The 23729-nt window shown below is 40.6% G+C and overlaps 1 protein-coding gene and 2 pseudogenes across 2 annotated transcripts; 2 read left to right on the top strand and 1 right to left on the bottom strand.

Moving 5' to 3' along the window:
• Positions 1-6401: 6401 nt before the first annotated feature.
• LOC111734056 lies at positions 6402-6520 on the top strand (annotated as a pseudogene).
• Positions 6521-8061: 1541 nt separating this feature from the next.
• Positions 8062-8180, bottom strand: LOC111734058 (annotated as a pseudogene).
• Positions 8181-11807: 3627 nt separating this feature from the next.
• On the top strand, positions 11808-23587 carry ZNF331 (zinc finger protein 331). 2 transcript variants are annotated; one of them, XM_011385625.2, is made up of 4 exons: positions 11808-11923; positions 17818-17901; positions 19137-19263; positions 21734-23587. In XM_011385625.2, the coding sequence occupies exons 2-4, from the start codon at positions 17893-17895 to the stop codon at positions 23068-23070; spliced, it is 1473 nt and encodes a 490-aa protein (XP_011383927.1). In that variant the 5' UTR covers positions 11808-11923; positions 17818-17892; the 3' UTR covers positions 23071-23587. The 2 variants fall into 2 exon arrangements, with proteins under 2 accessions (XP_011383927.1, XP_011383926.1); XM_011385624.2 differs by having other exon boundaries at positions 11842-12001.
• Positions 23588-23729: the final 142 nt, after the last annotated feature.

Here is a 23729-nt window from a genome sequence, read left to right on the forward strand (position 1 = left end):
GGGCTGATCTCCTCTAACCCTGCGTGGTAGAGATTCAGTTACCGGCCGGCTAATAAAGGTTCATGATTAATCTCAATTGGCTCCGTGGGTCTTAGAATCATTCGCGCCATAACACTGTTAAGATTCAGCAAGCAATTCACAGATACTGTGCTTATAGTTGCCTCAAAAGGCCACACAAGAAACCGAGTCCAGCTGCCTCCAGTGTGAATCTAGGCACTGCTCAGCAAGGCGCACCTGACTCACTGAGGATATACCTAAATGTGGCTTGGGTGGGGCCCTGAGCTGGGGGAGGTAGAGTTTCAGGGAATCCTCTGGGCGGAGTGAGTGATCTCTGTTATCCAGTTTGATGACTTCTCGGCTATGGTAGCGCTCCCTCAGGGCACTGAGAGTGGGGAGGGCTCAAGAGAGGAACAGTGGATCCCCCCACCCCCTAGCACTTCTGTACAGAGCAAGTCTCGAGTCTCACCTTGGCCCTCACTCCGACACCTCAGTGTCTCCCTGTAAGTCCCTGGTGCTCCCTGTGTGCAGCCGAAGCGGCACTGGTGCTGAAAGTGAGCAGGTCCATTACCACGAAAGTCCGGTCATGGATGTGGCTCCTTTAAGAGGTGTCTGCCTCTGCTGCTGCAAATGGGCAATTAATATAGCCGTTACCTTGTAAAGTGGTTGTAACGTTATATATAAAACATGAAGAACATTGTGTCCCTGTGTGTGTGTATTTATATCTTACCTAATAAGAAAATATTCAAAGCTAGCAAATACCTTAGGGAGAGTATAGTCTGTGTTTCACTCAGCCATTGGAGACCAGGAAGCCAAGTGTCCTCACCCCATCCTACCTTCTGCCATTGCAGAATGATTTCTTAAATTTCTCTCTAGTTGTAGGGCTTGTTCATCTAGATCCCAGGTGATTTTTCCTTGCTGTTTGCTCCTTGTTTCCATCACAACTTTGATTTGGTCGCCTGAGGGATGAACAGAGCCTCTATCATCTACTCCATTTTTGCCCCCTTTGGTTTATAATTCTTTTAAATTCAGTTTTGATAGTCTATATTTAAAAGAAACTACCTTTTCACTTTTAATTTTTGAATTTATTAGTATAAGTTGATTACATTTGTCTCAAGACTTTTTTTTAAATTTCTACTCTATCAATGGGTTTTTTTTAACTATTCATTCTAAATGTTAAGTGTGTCTGCAGAATTCATGAGTCCTCAAGACTACCACAAGATACAAGAGTTAACCAGAAGGACTGATAGAACTCTCTGAAAGCTGTTATATTCATAGTTACGGTTTGCCACAGTGAAAAGATACAGATTAAAACCTGCCAAGAGATGAAGTGCATGGAACAGTGTCCAAGAGATTTTCAGTCGTGAAGCTTCCAGTCATCCTATCCCAAAAGAGTCCTCAGGGACAACGCTGACTTCTCCCAGCAATAGGAGCCTCTATTTTTTGTTATGATTCTGCAAATTTTACATGCTTGCATATTTCAATGCAGTGCTTCTCCACAAACAAGGCAATTCCATGACCTTCCCCCTCAGAGATTGGTGAGCACCTCCACAGTAGACACATTACCCCATGCTGAGAACATGGAGTCTACTACGAAGCCTTTGTCTTCCCAAAATATAGAACATTCCCAGAATGTTCCAAAAACCCAGTCTTTGGTGATAACTCCTATCACCAAAACCCTGGTGGCCATTTCCCAATGATGACACATTCATGGTCAGAAGATCTGCACAGAAACATGAATACCGTTTTATCTTGGCAACTAAAATCCACTTACCATTAATTCCTACTTATAAATTCTTACAAACACATATTTTCTTCTCCCTAAGGTATTTGCTAGCTTTGAATATTTTCTTATTAGGTAAGATATAAATACACACACACAGGGACACAATGTTCTTCATGTTTTATATATAACGTTACAACCACTTTACAAGGTAATGGCTATATTAATTGCCCATTTACAAATTAGGAAACCCAGGGACAGACAAGCTAAACGATGTTTCTAAAGTCATCTTCTAATAAGAGACAGCTTCAGTCATTGACAACGTGCTTAATCACTATGCTGTCACAACCTCAGACTTAATTTGTTTTTCTAATATTCCACATACATATGCATTTTTGTTTGCATATTCTGTTCATTTTTTAAAAAAAAGATTTTTCTGTCTTTTAAAAATTGTGATTGTGGCAATTTTTCATTTGTCTGTTTGCTTATTTCATAGGCAAATATCACCTGTAAATGTTCAGAGATCCAAATAAAATATACATGCCCTGATTTTAGCCAAATCCGAAAACAATAAACACCTGAAACAAAATGAAGTTTATTGAATGCATAGATGATTCATTATGAAAATAAAGAGAGGAGACTTTTTGTCCCAACCATGAAGGAATGTTATAATGCAAGAGCCCTAGGCCTGGAACTTGCCTAGGTTTGGATATTCTGGAAGAACCACCAGGAGGACGAGAGGGGTGAGAAATGCTGTTTATTACTCACAAGGAAGGGAAGCTTCAGCAGCAGCTGAGCCCTGATCATCACAGTGGTCCTTTCCCTTTTATACACATTGTATACTTACTCATGTTCTTTCTATATAAGGACAGTGTATTTTGATTGGTTGGTGGGCTGTAAGGGGAATGACTGACCAGGGCTGGTGGTCTATGCCACGTCAGCTGTGACACTCAAAAGTCTCTTTCCTATTATGGGAAGGGAAGTGAACAACCTCCAACCGTTATAGGAAATGGTTAGCTTGGCCTCCGCTACCCCAAAAGAAACGAAGTTTGTGTGCAGTTACAAGATCATCATGGACCAGATTACAGAAAGATGCTTTAGTCACACATCTGGATTTCAAACTGAAAGCAATCAGAGACCCTGGGGGAATTAAGTAGGAGAGTGACAAGATGAAGTTGATGTTTGTAAAAGGTTTCTCTGTGATTGCCAAGTGAAGTAAAGCTTACAGAGAAAGAGATCCCTTAGGAAGCTATTGAAATAGAAAAGGAAAAAAATATGCTTTCTTTTAATTGAGTGGAGTTAATTATTTTAAAGATGTAACATACCAATATCTCACCTGATTGTCAGGAAAACTTGTGAAAGACTTTGAAACAAGTAAGGAATAATTTGGTTTCCTCTCAATGGAATTCTGGCATCCTAGGATTGATGCATATGGTACATTTTTCCCTCTGAAAATTGGGAAATAATTTTCTCCCCCAAAGAATTATGTACTTGTATTAATTTTTTCTTTGTTGAAATACTTTTAATATCTTATGATAGTTATTAAAATTTCGTTAAATGTTTTTAAACCATCATTAAGCTAATATCAATTTCTAATGCACAAGTATAAACTCAATGTAATATCACATGTTGATAAATAATTATTACACATGAAAACTATAATTGTATTATAAATATAACCCTGAATGAAATAGATAATAAAAAGACAAACAGCTCAGTTCCTAACAAGCTTTGGAACCTTGCCAGAACCAGCTCCGGCTATCAGCTAAAATATGTAACCTAGAGATCCTTGAGCCCCTGCCAGAGTCAGCCCCAGCTATCAGCCAAAATAAACAACCTACAGATGCAAACAGACCCCAAGGCTCCCTGATTTTTCTTTTTCTCGAGCTTAAAGTTCACAGGCCTGGGAAAAGATACCAATGATATTGGCCATCACTTGAAAAATTTTTAATCTTTTTAGGAAACCTAGTTAAATCTTGTGGGCCCCAGGCCTGGCTGGTCCCAGGTCTGGCTGTGATCCAGACTCGTGGCTAGAAATAGGACCCCAGATTTAGAATGTTACATTAGTGTAGAAGGGTGCCTGCGTCTAACATATGTAAGCATGATTCAGCTTATTGAATCACACATGTATAGCAGAATGCCACTGTTGTTCTCTGATATATATAAAGTGGTCCCCATGCAGTCCCCTACAGCTTGTAACTGCACACAAATTTCATTTGTTTACTATAGTTTTTACCTCTGACTCAAGCTGGTTTCACCTGGATAATGAGATTATGACATTTCTCCACCCCCTCCACCCTGCCCTTATCCTCTGTATGTCTGTTCCTTTATCCTCTGTATGTCTGTTCCTTTAATCATTACATACGATATACTGTACTTCAGGACAATAGATTTTAGTTGAACTTTTTAAATCAGACAATAGATTGTTCCTAATCAAACTAAAGCTTAGAATGTCCCATGCCTCAGAGAATTGCCCTGAAACTTGTGACTATGTGTTAACACTTGCTAATCACAATCTTTATGGCTTATCGTTCTTTATGGATTGTTCCCATCTTTGTTCTTGAGTTGCTGATGCCACAAGAAAGACCACAAAGCTAGAAGGAAGTCTGGAAAGCTCCATGAAGTTGACTAGACCCTCCCCAGAACCCTCAGGTAGCTATGGGACAATGCCCAGATTTTCTCTGCAATACCCTAACCCAGACTGAGAATGTTAAGGCAGTTTTTGAAGGTGTTAACCTGCTCCCTTCTCAGATATGACAATATTGCTCTAACAATAAACACTCATTCTAAATAGCCCAACTCCTGTTTTGGTCTATTGGTTGAGTAGCACAGCAGCATAAGCCCCGGACTTGGCTGCCCTCCGGTTTCAGTCACAGTGAAGCTAAGTGAAAAATAGATGCCATCCAACTTTATTTCTGAAATGCATGGATTTATAGATCACCTCCTGTGTGTAATAGATCAACAAACTGAAGATAAAAAGGAACCAAGGAATTAACATCTATTTTTAAAATTCTTTTTTTTTTTTTAACTGTTTTAAAGCAATGGATTGGTGACCTAAATTATCAGATTCCCCTCCACTCACATACCCAGGTTCTTGGCCGATGAAAGACCCTGGAGCTGACCCCAGGGTGGCTTCTCTGCCTTCCAAGTGTGTGGAGAACAGAAATAGGAATTAAGTATTGATGGAAGGCAGTATAAAATTGCACATTCCTCACCAGCAGTTTCACATTTCACCTTCCAGTTTCTAGTTCCTATACAGACAACTCCAGCCCTTGCTCAATTAAATAATTCATTCTAATTTTTCAGGCCATAAATATTCCCATATCAAACCACTGTAAGAAAAAAGGGTCCTACTAAAAGCGACCTCACAGGGTGATTTTCATTCAGGATAGGGCAAATTTCCCCCAAGTGACAGGGAGACCAAGCCCTGCACTGAGAGAAGAGGGGCCTTTGGCAGAGAGTGTAGAAAGAATTCAACACCTTGCTAAAGTTAGAGTCAAAAGGAAAGTTTATTAGAAAAGGTGTAACACTCCACAAAGTGTGTTCTCTTAGAGACAGAGAGTGAGAGGGACCAAGAGAGGTTTGGAAAGATAGTATGTGGCAAGTGTTCAGAGAATTCAGTTTATATATCATTCTTTAGCTCCTGTGAGTTATTGTTTAAAAGATTTTTTAACCCATTTACTTTGATAAGGACATACAGTAAAGGGAAGGGGTATATAGCGTGAAAAAGTAAGTAGAGTTAAAGTCCTGCTGGCAGTTCCTAGCCTTAAATCGGTAGGTTCCCCATGGTTTTAGCCATAGAGAATGACTCTTGACTCCTGTTTCCCCTTCACAGATGTGGAGAATGGGCTGTTAGCAATCCCAGCAGAAATCTTCCTTTGTTCTGCAGGTGTCCTGCTCTGGCTGCAGGGCTGATCAGCACATTGCAGTCTCTGAATGTGGCTTTATTAACATTTTTAATTCTCTTGCCTCCTTCCTACATTAATTTGATCATAAATTCCTAACAGGGCAGGTCATGGTGGGTAGTCACACCCCAGGCCTATACCTTCTTTTAATACAAGACTTATCTTTGCCTTAAGCGAGTCACATCACTTGTTTCAGCACATCCAGGTTAACCCACCTTTGAAATAAACTGTAACCACCCTAAAGAGAGCACATAATCTTGTTAACTATCCTATAATCCGATACCTGCCTTGCTTTCTCCCATCTTCATGTAATCTTCCTTCCATTTTCTCCTTAACTCCAAATGCATAAAAGAAGCTGCAAAGTGCCATTTTCCAAAGCATTTTTCTCAATCTAGTGAGATCTTGCTTGCAGGTGTATCCTTGGTTGGGCTCCAATACATTTTTATTAAAATTCTCCACAGGCTTAGACATTCCAACTGCTCTACATCAATACCCACCAAGGTTCCAGTGCCCCACAGCCCCCTTGACTCCTAATGTGTCTCCAGCCCTCAGCAAAAAGAGCTTTTGACCAAACCCAGTTCAGCTTATCAACAGGAAAACATCTCACCTTCCAAATATCAGTGATCCACACCACCCTAAGCTTTTATATTACATTGATTGAAACATTCATTTAAAATAGGCAGGAAGTAGACTTGGTCCCATAGTGTAGTGGTTAACACGTCTGCTTTACATGCAGAAGGTCCTGGGTTCACACCTCAGTGGCACCACGGTCCATGGTCTACAGCCATGCCACCCTGAACAAGCCAGAACCCATCTGATCTCAGAAGCTAAGCAGGGTCGAGCCTGGTTAGTACTTGGATGGGAGACCACCTAGGAAGACCAGGTGCTGTAGGCATAAATAACAAAATAAATAAATGAATGAATGAATGAATAAAATAGGCAGGAAGCAACTCTTGCTCACACTACACAAAAGAAATTCAAGCACATATAAACCCAGAGGTTCAAGTTCTACTTCAGGCGCGGTGGAGGGTGGGCCCAGCGGCCCTGGCGCCCCACCCACTTCCAGAATCCGTCCCTATAGCTACTTAACCCAGAATCCAGGATGCTCCCTCTCAGGCCTAGGACGCAGCCCAGGCCGCATCCCCTTGCACGTCCCAACGCCGGAGTCTGCGCAGTTTACCGCATACCCGGAAACTGATCTCGAGAAGCGGAAGTCAGGTTTGTTTGAGGGATATTCTGTCTTTCTAATTCAAACCTGGGCTTGGCAAGTTCCCAGCCCATATGCCACACATCTCCACAGCTCGGGGCTCCACAGCTCGGGTTCGGGGGTCGCTATGCCCGTGTCTCCGGGAGACCTTCCCAATCCTAGGTCCCCCTGTGCGTTATCGGTTATAGTCGCTCAAATGAGGATTGCTGCTCCCTTTCAGCTTTCTGGTCTTGTGGATGTCATCTGCCTCGTTTTCCTGCTTAAAACCCTTCACTGACCCTCCTTACCCACCTCTACGCCGTGTAAAGTCCTCAGTCTGTGTGCAGATTCTAGCCCTTCGCCTCCTCGAGGCTTCGCGGGTGTCCACGTTCTCTCTCTGGCCCTGGGATTCTGCAGACTGCACCTGTCTCGCCACCACTAACCACCACTCATGGCGTTCTTGGGGCCAGGATTTGCCTCTCCCCTGGCCTCTCCTTCGCATTTACTACCTCGGGAGTCCCCTGCCTTGGGCAAGGTGATAGACTCCTGACCCGTAAAACCTGTTTTTTTCATCTCAAGTCTTACGCCATGACAGTGCTAGTTGCGTTGTGTTTACAGCCCCAATCCCCCACTGGAAAGTGATCTTCCCATGCAAGGAGCATCTTCATTCCATTCTTGTATCCTCAAATTTGATTTAAATTTGATCCAAATTTGATCCCACGTTTATTACATTTTTCTTTACTTTCAAATTACTTTTTCCTTTTAAATATATCAGATTCAGATGCGGTTTCAACGCCTTTCTAATCATTAGATGTTGAAATATTCTTCAGTATTTTGTAACTTTACACTGTTTCATTGTGGGTGGTAGGTGTATGTATTTCCTAGGGGTGCCATCGCAAAGTACCACAAATTGGGTGGCTTAAAATAAATTTATTAACTCATAATTCTCTAGGTTTTAAGTCCGATGAAATCAAAGTATGGGCAGGGCCATGTTCATTCCGAAATCTGTAAGGGAGAGTCCTTCCTAGCCTCTTCTACCTTCTGGTGTTTGCTGGCAGTCTTTGAGGTGAGATGCCTTGGCTTGTAGGTATATCACCCCAATCTTTTATCTTCACAAGATGTTCTCTCTTGTGTGTCTCTTCATATGGCATTTTTATTAGTTTATTTATTTATTTGGCGAAGCAACCCTTGGTTGACCTCACAGATTGCAAGTACTTGTCAGCTTACAATCCCTTACTTTTTATTTTTTTACGCTACAGCACCTGGTCTTCCTAGGTGGTCTCCCATTCAAGTACTATCCAGGCCCGACCCTGCTTAGCTTATGAGATCAGACAGGATCAGGCTTGTTCAGGGTGGCATGGCTGTAGACTGGTGTTCTCTTTATAAGCACTCCAGTTGTTGAATTAGAGGCCCTCTCAACTCTAGTATAATCTCATCTTAACCAACTACATCAGCAGTGACCCTATTTTCAAATAAGATCACACATTGAAGTGGGGTTTGGACTGCAACATATTTTTTGGAGGGGGGCCCAATTTTACTCATAATAGTAATGATTATCTTTTCTATTGATCATTAAAAACTAGTTTAACCAGATTACCTAATACTCAACAACTTCATTTCTTATGTAGTCTGTTAAATATCAATAATGGTGTGTTTTCAGCCTTTAATCATGTTTTTATGTCCTTTAATAAAAATGTATGGCTTTTTCACACAAATCTGGAAATGCCTTGTAAGAAGAGGTCACAGGATATTTGCTAATGGGAATGGGGGCTGTTTGTTTTTATCATTTTTTAAATACCGCTAGAAAAAGAGGAAGATTGACGTCAGTATTTTAAGGATTTGCCCTATGTTCTCATTTCTGTTAGCCCTTACAGTTAAAATAAATCGTCCACTGTTTCAGATTTGTAATCATGTCATCTGTGAATAATAATAGCTCTAGTTATTTGATTCTCTTTTCTTGTCTTTCCTTTTCTCTGGGTCCTGGCTCAGGCATCGTGTGCAGTGGTGAATGGCTGGAACCCTGACCAGGGCCTTAGCCTCGCCCTGTTTCATGAAATGTTTGCTGAAACGTTCTTGCTTAAATTGTTTTTGATTTCATATTCTGTATGAGTTCATTATCAAATATCATTCAAAGATTTACTGAAGTGCTCAAATGTTTTTTCTGTTATTTTAATGTATAACATCAACTGATGTTCTAATATTGAATCTTTTTTAATTAACAGAATAAACTGAATTTGGCTAATATTGACTGCTAACTAGCTAAATTTAAATGGCTAAAGTCATATTTGTTTTTATATTATGCATTTAATGAAGGTTCAAGTTAAATTTTTTTTAATTTTGTTCAGCTTTTTTTTAATAGCCTAATGTTTAATAATAGGGACAAACTTATTTTTCTTCCTTAGAACTTAATTTACATCACAATGCAACTATCCCTGGCTTAAAATGAATCAGACTTTGTTAGGATTTAGAGCCCTCTAATTCCTTTTAATCTGTATATTAAAATTGGTTATTTTTCAGTCAGTATTTATAACAATCTCCTAGAAAATAATAATTTCCCTTAAATATGTGTGTTTGCTTTTTTAATGGGAGGCGCTGTACTATTTTACACTCTGAGCAGAAAGGTATGAGGGTTTTAGTTTCTCCACAGCTTGTGGAACAGTATTCTCACTCTTTTATATTGTAGCCATTGTAGTGGGTGTAATATTTCATTCTGATTTGCATTTTCTAATGCCTAATGATGTTGAGCATATTCTTATTTATCAGCCATTCATATATCTTCAGTGAAATATCTATTCACCTTTTTTCCATTTTTGATTGGGTTGGTTTCTTTAATGAGTTGTAAAAGTTCTTTGCATTTTGTTCATCTGGAAATGTCTTTATTTTGCCCTTATTGGTTAATAATAGTTTTGCTGGATAATAATAGTCTTGTTTGATTTTAACTTTTTCAACACTTTGAACATTTTATTACACTCTTTTTGTTTACTATTTTTAATAAATGCCAGGTATTAATCAAATTGTCGTTCCCCTCAGTGTGATGATTTATCTCTCTCTTGTTGCTTTTAAGATTTTCTCATTTTTAGCAGTCTCTCATGACTTCTGGATTTTGAGTTATAGTTAGGATCTCCATACTTCCATATTATATGGACATTTTAGTCAGGTTTATGTCTTTTTTTTTTTTTACATATACATCTCTAATCAATTTGTACCATATTCTGACATATAGTTTCAGGTATTTAATTAATTTGATCATTTTCCAAAAAACTACCCTGTTATCTCAATACCTTTTTTAAATAGTTCATCACTGACAATATATTGTCTTGACTTTAAAACTTAGTGGGAGCCATTCAAAGGGCAAAAGGAATTACAAAGAACATTGTAGGTTTTTTCAGTTATACCATAGTCATTTTAGTACTATCACCATTGTTATTTTGAAAATATGTCCTTTATATTGTAGGCAACAGTAAATAGTTATGTTAATCTAGTTAGGATTCAGTAAATTAAGAGAAAAACGCTATAAGGTGGCTAAAATTGATCTGAAAATATGAATAGGGAGACATTCTTTTTCTACTTCTTCTGTCCACTGAAAATGCCACAATGCAGTGTTAACCCAACAGTCTCACTAATGTTATTGCCAAATGAAAGGAACCAGGGCTTTTTGGAGAAGTGGGTGATTCTGCATCTGGAATAAAGAATAAAGTGAGCCTGGGAGAGCTGGCTGGGTAAAAAAGCAAGAAAATTTTCAATAACTCATGGAATCAAAAGAAAACGGGTCCTGTGAAGAGGATATCATTGCTACTGTGAACATTTGAGCCAATTATAGGGTATATTGATTTCTAATTTGAAACACATTGATTCAATTAAAATTCATGGCTCTATAATAAACTCAAGAAAAGGCCAAAAATAACAAGTTATCAACATTCAAGGTAGTTTTTAAAACAGCTGATTACTTTAGCAAATGATAATTAAAGAAGCAAACATTACGCCTTTTCAATAGGATCAATATTAGATGCACCCACAAAGTCCCGCTAAGGTTTATTTTATAAAAAATATACCAGTTAATGGATGTAGAATTAGAAAAGCAGTTTTAAAAAAAAATAAAATAATGACTTAAGGGAAGATCTCAATTACTCTCAAAATCAGCCACTTAATAATAGATGAGGAGTAGAAATTCATATACAGTTGACCCTCAAAATAGTGAGGGTAAGAATGCCAAATCTCCAGTTCCCAGGCAGCAGAAGATCCGCCTACGCCTTTTGACTACCCTAAAACTTAACTGCCAAGTGGGTCCTCTGGTATCTGCAGGGCAATTGTTTCCAGGACCCGAAGGGATACCCAAATCCGCCGATGCTCAAATCACTTTTATAAAATAGCCTATGGGCTCTCCACATCCCTGGATTCCAACTGGATTGAAAATATTGTTTTCATTGGTTGGTTGAATCCAGCTGACGCAAAACTCCCAATACAGTGAGCCAACCGTTAACTGAAAAAAATTCACATATATGTGCACATGCACAGTTCAAACCCTTGGTTTTCAAGAGTCACCTATAATTCCAAAGTAACATCACACAGATTACTAACTAGAAACTCTTAAATTAGGTCCGAAGTGCACGTTAGGAGTAATCAGCACCAATGGACTTCCACCCTTTGGCGATTACCTCCTTGACTCTGAACATTTTCCACGGGTATGTGGTGCATTGTCTTAGCAGTGGGACAAATTTCATTCTAAGAGAAATGTGAAACGCTGGCAGGGCTCCTAGCATTTGTAGATTCTGCAGCTCTAGCATACACACCACCCACACTGAAGTTTCTGGGGGCACAGCTCCTTTGAGGAAGGAGCCGGACACCTTCTGAAGACCCGGTGGCGGGCTGGGAGGGTTCCCGCGATGTGAACTACATTTTCCAGAAGTCTCTGCGGCACAGCTCATTAGGGCCTTGTAGAGTTGCACGCTGGGGAAGTGAGTGGCCGCGCTTCCAGCTCTGCAGATGCCAGGGCGCGGGACTACATTTCCCAGAAGTCTCTGCGGCACAACCCCATTCGGAGTTCTCGGAGTTGCTTGCCTGCTGGGGAAGCGCTTCCTGCGCGAAGGATGTTTTAGGCTCCGACTTCCCCGGGTCAGCATCCTGAGTTAAGCTCAACCCTTGCGCCCCCTCCCGACGCTCCGTTCGTCTCTGAGCCCGAAGCGGCAAATTGTTAGTATCCCAGTAGGAAACCAGCGCGGGATGCGGCGGGGATGGCGGGGAGGCAGGCGCCTGGGGCGAGGAGGCCGGAGGTGGAGCTTCGGCCTATGGCTGCGGAGAGATGTGCGCAAGTGTGGGGGTGGGGGGAGTGTGCGCGCGCGAGCGTGTGTGTGTGTGTGTGTGTGTGTGTGTGTGTGTGTGTGTGTCAGGGACTGGGCCGCGGCCCCCGAGACTGATGTCTATGACAGAGACAAGCCCTGTTCCTGTGGTTGTGACGTACTAGCGAGTGAGTGGGGGGAGTGAGTGGGTGACGCGGCCGGGCCCGATCCCCGTGGCTGTGACACGCATGTGTGGGAGCGTCTGTGGGGGACGCGGTCGGGCTGTGACTTGTTTACTCTGCTTTGTGAATTACCTGCGTGTGGGCTTTGGGAGGGTGACAGGGCGCAGAGGTCTCTCCGTGGCAGTGAGCTGTAGCTTTGCTCCTTTGTGGGGTTGGCAGAACCGGGCACTGTTTCTGACCTGGGCGTCAGTGGGTATGACAAGGCCAAGGTGTGTCTCCTAATGGTGAGATTGTTAGGCTGTGACTGGTGTGGGATTGTGCTCGAGTGATTCGGTGTGTGGCCGCGGATTGAGCGAGCGCCGGTGTGTCAGTGTAACCTTAGCTCTGATGTCTCTGCTGCCCCCTCTGCCTTCACCTTCCAACCATGTGGTACTTGACTAGAGGCAGTTTAGTTTAGATTCGTTTTAGATTTACAGAGAAGTTCCAAAGATGGTACAAAGGATTCCCAGGTACCCTGAACCCAGTTTCCCCTGTTTATATGGGACGTTAGTTACAATGAATGAGCCAATTTTGATACATTATTGTTAACTAAAGTCCATGCTTTGTTCATTTTCCTGAGTTTTCACAAAATATTCTTCATCTGTTCCAGGATCCCATCCAGGACACCACATTACAGTTCATTGTCATGTCTCCTTAGGCTCCTCTTGACTATGACCGTTTCTCAGACCTCCTTTGTTTCTGATAACATTGACATTTTTAAGAGGTACTGGTCAGATATTTTTATTTTGCAGGATGTCCCTCTATTGGGATTTGATGTTTTTCTCGTGATTAGACTAGTTTATGGCTTTGGGGGTGGAATATCACAGAAGTAAATGACCACTTTCTCACATCATGGCAAGGGTACATACCGTCGACATAATTTATGATCGTTGAGGTTGCCCTTGATTGCCTGGCCAAGGTCGTGTTTGTCAGTTTTCATCACTATAACGTTACTCCTTTTTCCTCCTTTCCACACTGCACTCTTTGGAAGGAAGTCACTCTACGCAGCTCTCACTTAAGGTATGAAGAATTATGCCCACTCCTCCTCCTTTGTTTTTTGTTTGCTTGTTTTGTTTCTACAAACCTTTTAAAATATAAAACCCATCCTTAGCTCTGTGGCCCTACAAAAACAGACTGTGGAGCTGGATTTGGCCTTCAGGCTGGACCTAGGTATTGGGGTCTTAGTCCTGTCTCTGCCTCTTCCTAGCATTTGAGCTTTATGAAGATAGGATTATGGTGAAGATGCGGTAATGCAGGTAAAGTTCTTTAGAACACTCTCCAGAGCACAAGTGCTCAGCAGATTCTGTTTTTGCTATGTGGTCAGTCTGGATGTTGTATAGATCAGAAGCACTGTACATATCACAGTCACTGTGATGGACTTGCAAGTTCACAAAATGAACCAAAGCTCCAAAGGGTCTAGAACGGGAATTCCTAACCTGAGGTCCTTCCTTTAATTTCATTTACAATTTTAGTAAGAAGGATATTCATTTGAAAGGATAACCTTTCAAAATTAGACTTTCTAAGATTTTAGTGTATCTCTCACAGACTGTGACAGTGATTACTGACACATTACAAATATGGACTGTACAAGTGACATTTCCCAGGGCGGTTATGTGAGAAAAGTAGATGATGATGGTAGTTTAAAATGTACATAAATCTTATTTATGTAAATTTACATAAATAAATTTACATATTTATTTACATAAATCTCCCATATTGCATAGAAGACAAGAGTCAGCAGCTCGGTAACATTCTCAGTTTGGCATCTCCTCAATTTAGATTCTTCCAGCTGGATTTTTGATGCAAAATGCTGGCTGTCCGTCTCTTTGCTGGTGGGTACGGAATGTTTCCTCCTTCTGTGCCTCAGAATCTTTTTTTTTTCTTCTTTTGTTTGCAAACATTGTTAGTTAAAAAGAATTTCATTCTTAAGAGGCTTTGAAAATTTTTAGTTAACAGTGATTATATAAACAGCAGAGTTGAGAAACACTTTTTTGTATAAGAAAAAAGAGACACAGCAGGCTTGGGTTTCTTTTATAAAAACAGATTGAAAGATTTGTAATGTTATTGATCCTCAATAATAATGGCTCACTTGTATTAAATAATTACTACGTACTGTGTTTTATGTAGATTATCTTCTTAATAGATGAGACAGCCAGACCTGGTAGGTACTATTTTTACCCCAGTCTTACCCATGGGGAACAGACACTGTGAAGTTAGTGACTGTCAGAGCTGAGATTCACATCCAGAAAGCCAGATCACAGAGCCTTTGTTCTTAATTTCATGTAATTAAGACTTCTCCCAAATTATACATACCTTTTTAAAAATTTAATTTAATTTTATATTAGTTTCAAGTGTATAGCACAATGGTTAGACATTTATATGATTTACAAGCGATCCCCCCAATTAGTCTAGTCCCCACCTGGCACCATTCATAGTTATCACAATATCATTGACTCCATTCCCTGTGCTGTATATCACATCCTGTGACTATTTTGTAACTACGAGTTCGTACTTCTTAATCTCTTCACTTTTCTCACCCAGCCCTTTAACCCCCTCCCATCCAGCAACCACCAGTTTGTTCTCTGAATCTATGAGTCTGTTTTCATTTTGTTTGGCCGTTTATTTTGTTTCTTAGATTCCACATAGAAGTGGGATCATATGGTATTTTTCTTTATTTGTCTTACTTCTTTCACTTAGCATAATGCCCTCTAGGTCCATCCATGTTGTTTGTTGTAAATGGTAAGGTTTCATTTTTTTTTTTTATGGCTGAGTAATATTCCATTGTATATTATACATATCTTTTTAAACCTGCCTTCTTCGCTTGGTAATTTATCTTAAATTTCTTTCTCAATTAATATAAATCGATATTATTAATAAATATACTGTATGCCCTTATAGCAGACCATAATTTATTTACTCTGTCCTGTATGGTGAGATATTTATATTTCTACTTTTTTTCATTTTTAAAAATAATTCCCTCAAAAATCTTAATAAAATCAATGGATTGTCTCAGTGTCAACATCCCAACATAGCGATATTGTGCTGTAGTTCTATGCAATGTAGTACCACTGGGGTAAACTGGGTGAAGGGTACACAGGATGCCTTTGTCTTATTTCTCACAGTTGTGTGTGACTCTATAATTACCTCAATTTTTTTTAAAAAAAACTGTCCCATTAAAAAAAAAATTCTCTGAACATTCTTTTGTATATCTATGTGTACTGTTACAGCTTCTTCCTTGGGATCCATTCCAAAAACAGGAATTTTGAGTCAGAATCATACTTTTGTTAAGTACCTGCAATATGCCTGACCCTGTGAATGATACTTGGAATGACAGAATGATAGAAAGAACATTGTTACCTGTGTATTACCTGATAATCCAGCAAGGAAGGGAAACTGAAGGGAAGAAACACAAGGCAGCCTGTGGTCAAGGCCAGTGGTGAACTCCATGTGATGTTCTCTGAGAGGTGCTAGGAATGGGGTTTCATTCTCACTATAGCCGCTAGTGTCAGGTCATGACCAAATAATTCTGAATGCTCGGTCTCTATGCAGAGATAAATGGAATTTATTTCCTAAGTTTTATACCTTACGTATTTTTTCTAATAATGTTCGATGCAAAGTGAAAACTAATAGGGTCAGACGATTTAGCAGTTGTCTGCAGGACACCATACAAAAAAAGAAACTCAAGATCAAAGCGGGTGTCGGAGTTGCCAAGGCCACTACCAAGCTCAGTGTTTCTCTAGGTGGACTCACAGGATTCACCCTACAGTCTTGCTTGGCCAAGATTTCTTACAGTGAAAGGACACACAGCAAAGTCAGCAGAGGGAAAGACACACGGGACAACATCCGGAGTCACCCAGGCTCAAGATCCCCAGAGTCCTGTCCCAGTATGGTCACACGGGACGTGCTTAACTCCTCCGGCAGTGAGTGTGCAGTGTTGTCTACGAGGGAAGCTCAGCTGAGCAGAGGAATCGAGGGTTTTCCAACCTCCTGTGTTAACTCTTTTCTGTGCAAAGTACACACAACTTTCCAGGATGTTTCCTTCTATTCCTCTATTTCTATTTTTATATCTCTTTCTGTCAATGTCTTATGATTTGTCATTATCTTTATATCTGTGTGTTTGTGTGTGTGTGTATTTGTATATCTTATATACAAATGTGTTATCTTGTTTTGGCCTCCTGATTTTCCTACTGACAATATATCCAAAATACCTTTCATGTCTCAGTATTACTTCCAAATTGGCATTGAACAACCACGAATACCAGTGTTTGCATTGATCATCTGCATGTATTTATGCTGTCAGCTTCTCTGGACTCAGAGCTGACCACTGCCTGGGTAGCCCCTTTTCCACCCTGTCTACCTGTCATGTCTTAACCCACGTCATCCTCTCTGAGGCCAGAGGAAACTCAAGTTTGGATGATGCAGCCCCTCTTCACCCTTGACAGTGTGACTGGAGGGAGCAGGATGTGTACCCTAAACCTGCCCAGTCTCGGGTCCAAATCACAGGCCCCCTGCCCCGAGTTAGCCAAACAGGTCCGAGGGCACAGCCTCCACCCAAGACCACTCTAAGTTCTGACACCAACTGCACGTTCAGGAGATTCCAGAAACCAGCGTCAGGTTCAATAATTCAGGACTGGAAGGAGTCCCAGAACTTGCCAAGAGCTGTTCTACTCAGGTGTAGTTAATACAGGAAAGGGTACAGGTGAATGGCAGCCAAGGAAACAGGTGCATAAGGACAGGTCCAGGGGTGTTCCCCATGTCCTCTCTGCAAGGAGTCAGGACTTGTCAGTTGGCCAGTGTCCATGTATGACAACATGCATGGAGTATTGCCAACCAGGGAAGCTCACCTGAGCTCTGACGCTCACTGGGACGTCATCACGTAGGCACAGCTGGTTGATTGATTATAGACATGATTGTTTCATTAATTGCTCTGATGTTAACCTCAGTCTCCAAGTCAACTGATATCCTATGACCCAAAGCCCCTACTCTAAGACCTGGGTATAGCCAGCAGGCACCCAAAATAGAGCCCACCCTATCAAGTGTGATGTAGATTACCTCTCAGAAGCTGAGGACAAAGGCCAGACCTCTCTTTGGTCGAGGCCAAATTTTTTTTTTCTTTAATTTTTATAAGAGTTTATTTGAGCCAGACTAACCTCATATGCTGGGGGGAGCGAGGTCTCAGGTGCTCCCTGGGCTAAATTCTTAATCCCTGCTCCCCAAAAGGGAGCTGGCCAGGAATCCTCCTGCTAAAATTCTAGACTTCAAGGTGAAAATAAATAAAATCTCCTCCACTGTGTTCTGTGCCACTGGGTGGCCTGGACTGTCAGGGAGAGCTTTTTTTTTTTTTTTTTTTCCAGAATCCTTTTAGTCTTCTCCAGATACATTTGTGTGTGGATGTTGGAAAAGGAGCCAGGGATTCTTTGGAAGCAAAGATAGAGGAGCAAAAAGGTTGTAGTAAGTCATTTTGGGGAGGAAGGTGCACTTACTTTAATGCCTCTTTCTCCTCGTCCAGCTCTGGCTACTCTGGATTGTGTGTCTTCGGTAAAGAAAACCCTAAGACGACTGATCAGTTCTTGATTCTAAAACTATGGCCCATGTAAGTATTTCTCTTTCCTTCTCGAAATGTGATATTTAAGTCCTGTGGCTGTTTTTATGAATTATCCTGAAGTCACCTGTCCCAGAGAGTCCCACCTAATTACCTGCTTTACAGCTCTTCCCTGTCTAGTAAACAGTGATGCCATATCGCTCCATGCCTACCTTTGTGGCTGACGTTCACAACCACGGAGTTTACTGTTCAGTATCTCCTTTGTGCTCAGTTTTTGATCAAAAGGAATGTTGGAGCAATGGAAGAGGGAAGTCCCTCAAGAGAAGTATTTGAGTCGGGTCCGTGGATTGCTAACTTAGAGGTGTTGGTCCCATGTGACCACAGGAGAAATCAGGAACTCTCAGCTGATCTCCACTGATTTTTTTTTCCAGGCAGATAAGAGGGCGTGTTTGTGTTGATTGGTCTCAGGCTTAGTGTGCAGTGGGAGGGCAAGTTTTATGTGGCTTTTGGGATCAGCTAGGGCTGTGATGGGGCCCACGGACTTAGAGGCCATGTTCCCGCCAGGAAAGCCAAGATAGATATTGTTGAGCAGACCTGCCAGACTCCTGTCTGCTTCTGCATCGTTTGATACCAGTATCCTCTAGATCAAGAACAAAAGACAGGCAGGGTGGTGCTAGTGATAGGTAACATCACCCAGTACAGAATAGGTGATCTTACACTCCCAGAACAGGGGGAAAACTTGGACATTTTGTTGAACCTCAGTGTATAAGTATAATAATTAAGTCTAATCTGTCTCTATGATGGAATAAAAAAAATGCTATTGTCATTACAAAGGAAAATAGAAAATGATAAAAGATAAGCTGGCAAAAGGATGGACTTGAGGCTTGAAAACATTCAAACACGCAAACCTTATTTTTGAAGATACAAGACCTTATATTACATTACACAGAAACAAAACTGTAGGAATTTTTTTCTTTCCCCCTAAAGGAGAAAGTATATTATAGGGATCACACTGGCTGAGAATTTATGAGGTGGGCATCTGTGCTTGTGGATGAGAAGACTCTTGGCTTATTCTAGTCACGTCCTGGCAGGTTGGGGTACATAGAATCCCAGGGTGTAGGTGTTTTTCTCCACAGCAGTGGGGCTCTTCAGTAACGTGGGGTTCCACTTCAGTCACAGCCTGTCTTTACTACCCTCTGCCCATACGACAGGTTTTCAGTCTGCACACTATGTCCACCCTACCCAGAGCCCTTTCATATTGGGAACATGTGGGTTTGTGTTTTCAGGGTCCGGTGACGTTCTCAGATGTGGCCATAGACTTCTCTCAGGAAGAGTGGGCTTGTCTGGACTCTACGCAGCGGGACCTGTACTGGGATGTAATGTTGGAGAACTACAGTAACTTGGTGTCACTGAGTAAGTCGCCTGCGTCATATACCTTAGACTCTGCTTCCTGGAATGTCAGTTCCCTCTACTGTGAATTTCAGGACTGTCTTTCAGGAAACTAGTCGAATATCTTCTTCTTGTCCCTGAGGAATACTGAGCTTTGTCAAGTTGGAAGTTAGCATCACTCACCTTCATCTTCTCATTCATCAGTGATCTTGCCACCTTTGTCTGGCTTCCTTCCTAACCACAGGATGAATTAGAATTCTGGATTAGAAACTAAGCTTTGTACTGTGATATTATGTTTCCACTCAAATTGCTGTTGATGGCCTGTGGTACTTTGGGGACCCACCTTTTAGGGAAAGTGGCTTAGCACAGTGGCTTTATTTTCTCTAGTTAACCAGCCTCTGTGTCTGATGTAGACATAGATTGAACAAACAGAATTCATGTGAAACCAAAGTGCGCATATTCCATTTCCATCTCATTGCACCCAAAGTAAGGATGAAAGTTATTATCCATGAATGTTGAGTTAAACATTGGATGATAATATCTTGTAAATATTTCAGGAAATTTCTTAACTTACTGTTAGTAAATAACAGTCATATTAAGGGCTAATGTTGTGCTTACTCTATACCAGGCATTGTTCTAAGCGCTGTATTTATATAAATACATTTCACTTCATTCTCGGAAGTTTGAGCTACACATAATATTGTGACTGATTTGTAAATGAGTATTCTGGGTCATAAAGTGACTTTGACAACAGAGGAGGCAGAAGCAAGAATCAAACCTGAGAATTCAGGCCTAGGATCCATACCATCAAGTGCCATGTTCTATTTCCTCCAGGGATAAGGCCTTCAGAAGTTTAAAATAAGACCTGTTCTTCACCTGTCTGGTCTACCTGTTTAGTCTTTGACCGTTTCTTTCTTGATTTTTTTTTTTTTCAATTCTCTATGATTTTGACTTTTAGGCTGTTATAAATTTGACTAAGCATCAGTCAAAAATTTTGTGAGCTGACAGTTCTTTCTCAAGTTCTCCATCATGTGGCATTTGTATTTTTGAAAGCAGGACAGCTCATTTCTAAGCCAAATGCCATTGTCTTATAGGAGCAAGGGAAGGAGACTTGACGGCTTTGAGGGAAAAGACAAGAAGACAGTACAAAGAAAGTGAGGGCCAGTCTGGCTGGAACAAGCCATTGTTATGGCAAGCGACCCAGCTAGGCAGGGAGTAGGTGCACCCCTGAGGTGTTTGGACCTAGCAAGGTCCAAGGCCCATGGCCTCACGGTAGGAAATCACCACCATGAAGTTCATCTTTACCCCATCCCCCTCTCACCTTGTTTTTTTCTCATATTTCAGCCCTATTTTATGTGTTGCTGATGATAATCTCTATTACAATCTCCATGACATTCATGGTCTGTGAGCCACGCCTTGGATAGCGAGAGTGTAAATGACATCATTCTGTACCTTCTGTAGTTCCTGAAGATTGGTTATTGTCCTAGCACTTTTTTTCCTTTTCCTTTTTTCTGATTTTTGGCAATACTGCCTCCTAGGTGCTGTTAAATTCTTTCATCCCAAGGTGATATCTGGTTATGGCGTTTTTTGAGCCGTTAGCTTCACCAACACTCGGTACCTAGATTCACTATTTCAGTGGGCGTTCAAAGTGGTGGTGTTCTACCATCACTTCTTCATTTATTCACAGTAATAATTCTTTAAATAGAAACTGTACTCTGTCTCCTAGTTGGTTTTGTATGTAGTAGCACTGTTCATATTGGATAAAAAGGAGGAAGAGCTTGTTCTTTAAAGAAAAAAGTATTATTTTTTTAATAATAAAGGGCAAATGGGCTTCCAGAATGCTCCAAGATTGGTCATTTAACATTTTTTAGTATCATTATGAACTCATGGATTTAAACATGTCTGAAGCTTTGCAGCGCCTTGCCATCAGCATCCTTTTTGATGCTCAAATTAATTTTTCTGAACATTTCCTCATAGGTATTTCACATTTTTTACTAAATTTAATCCTATACATTCTCTTTCTTACTGCTTTTGAGTGTTGGTGGGTCTTTTTGTCCATAATTACTTTTATTATATTACTTGCATAAACATATATCAATTTCAGAATATTAATTTTACACACAGTCATCCACCTGTATATTTTTATTTTTTACAGTACTGAATTTGATTTTCCTGGGTTTCCCAGGTATGTCATGTTGTCTACAAATCGTGCTCTTTTTCATCTTCATCTTTGAGATCTACCCTGCTAATTTCTTTTGCTTTATTGTGTCAGCTGGAGGAAATAGTGAGGCTAATAGTACTGTTTTCCTATTTGACTTCAGCAGGAAAGTCTCCAGTGTTACTTCATTAAGTATCGCAGTGCCAGACGTGGACTTTACATTTTAACAAGGTCTAGTTAATTCATATTTATTCTACTAGGGAAGTGTTTGCTCTGTATTTAGGTTTTTTGTGTTTGTTTTCATAAAAGGAAACAAAATTTGGTTTTCTTTTCCAGATTTGGAGTCACCATATGAGACCAAGAATTTACTTACAGAAAAGGGCATTAATGAAATAAATTTTTCCAAATGGAACCCAGATGGAAAAAGTAAATCCCTTGGCCTCTACTGGCTGTGTGAAGGTGAGTTGGTTGGAGCACAGGGCCCTCAAGAGGGCTATTTCAGTCAGGTGATAACCAACTATAGGAAAACACCCACTGATAGAGAAAATACCTCTGTTAGACCACAGCAGAGACTTCATAATAGGGAGAATTCCTATGAATGTAAGGAATGTGGGAAGGCCTTTAGTCGTGGCTATCAGCTTACTCAACATCAGAAAATTCACACTGGTGAGAAACCCTATGAGTGTAAAGAATGTAAAAAAGCCTTTCGTTGGGGTAACCAACTTACTCAACATCAGAAAATTCACACTGGCGAGAAACCCTATGAATGTAAGGACTGCGGAAAGGCCTTTCGATGGGGATCGAGCCTCGTCATTCATAGGAGAATTCATACAGGTGAGAAACCCTACGAGTGTAAAGACTGTGGGAAGGCTTTTAGACGTGGTGATGAGCTCACTCAACATCAGAGGTTTCACACTGGTGAAAAAGACTATGAGTGCAAAGACTGTGGGAAGACCTTTAGCCGTGTATATAAACTAATCCAACACAAGAGAATTCATAGTGGTGATAAGCCCTATGAATGTAAAGACTGCGGGAAGGCCTTTATCTGTGGTTCGAGCCTCGTTCAACATAAAAGAATTCATACTGGTGAGAAGCCCTATGAATGTCAAGAATGTGGGAAGGCCTTTACTCGTGTCAATTACCTTACTCAACATCAGAAAATCCATACTGGTGAGAAACCTCATGAATGTAAGGAGTGTGGGAAGGCCTTTCGTTGGGGTTCAAGCCTTGTTAAACACGAAAGAATTCATACAGGTGAGAAGCCATATAAATGCACAGAATGTGGGAAGGCCTTTAATTGTGGCTATCACCTTACTCAACATGAGAGAATTCACACTGGTGAAACGCCTTATAAATGTAAGGAATGTGGAAAGGCCTTTATTTATGGATCAAGCCTTGTTAAACATGAGAGGATTCATACAGGGGAGAAACCCTATGAGTGTAAAGAATGTGGGAAGGCCTTTAGTCATGGCCATCAACTTACACAGCATCAGAAAATTCATACCAGTGAGAAACCTCATGAGTGTAAGGAATGTGGAAAAGCATGTAACCATGTAAACCATATTAGGGAACATCAGAGAATTCACACTGTAGAAAAACCTTTTGAATACAAAGAATGTTCAGAGGTGTCTATACAGCATTCATTTCTTCTGCGACATGAGGAAAATTCATGATATAATTTAATATACAAAGTCTTCACTGGTCACTTTTCTTATAGAACTTCAGAATAGTCATGCAAATTTGGAGGCAAATTAGAAGATTGGAGAACTTACTTTTTCTTAATGATTATAACATACTCAGTGTAGACGATTTTTTTACTAGATGGGTTCGTTTAATGGATGCATAGAAGCTTTCCAGTACCTTTCAATCTCTTACATTTTGGATTCATTCTAGGGAATAACTCTGCTAATGTAACGTGTGCAAAAGCCTTTCGTCATGGTACATACCCGACTGGTTATGTAGGGTATAACCATCATTATCATCCCACCTCTTTACTCCCTGTGAGATGCTGGGCAAGTTAGCTATACTCCTGTGTAGTATTTGTGAAATGGGGATAAGCACACCTACCTAATACAGCTATTGTGGTGATTCAATGAGTTTGGTACATGTAAACCCTTGAAAGTGTATCTGGAATATTGTATAAGCTCAATAAATAGTGTGTAAGCTGTTGTGCTTATTTTCATTCCGTTAGTATTGCTATTGGTGAATTATTACAAGACGATCTCCTATAAACGCAGCGAGTTCAGAAAAGACTATGAAACTTCTAGAAGAAAATGTAAGTGATTATTGTCACAGTGTTTCTTAATACACAAAAGAGACTAAACATAAAATA

The sequence above is a fragment of the Pteropus vampyrus genome, unplaced genomic scaffold (genome assembly GCF_000151845.1).
Source record: "Pteropus vampyrus isolate Shadow unplaced genomic scaffold, Pvam_2.0 Scaffold745, whole genome shotgun sequence".
NCBI classification, from domain to species: Eukaryota; Metazoa; Chordata; class Mammalia; order Chiroptera; family Pteropodidae; genus Pteropus; species Pteropus vampyrus.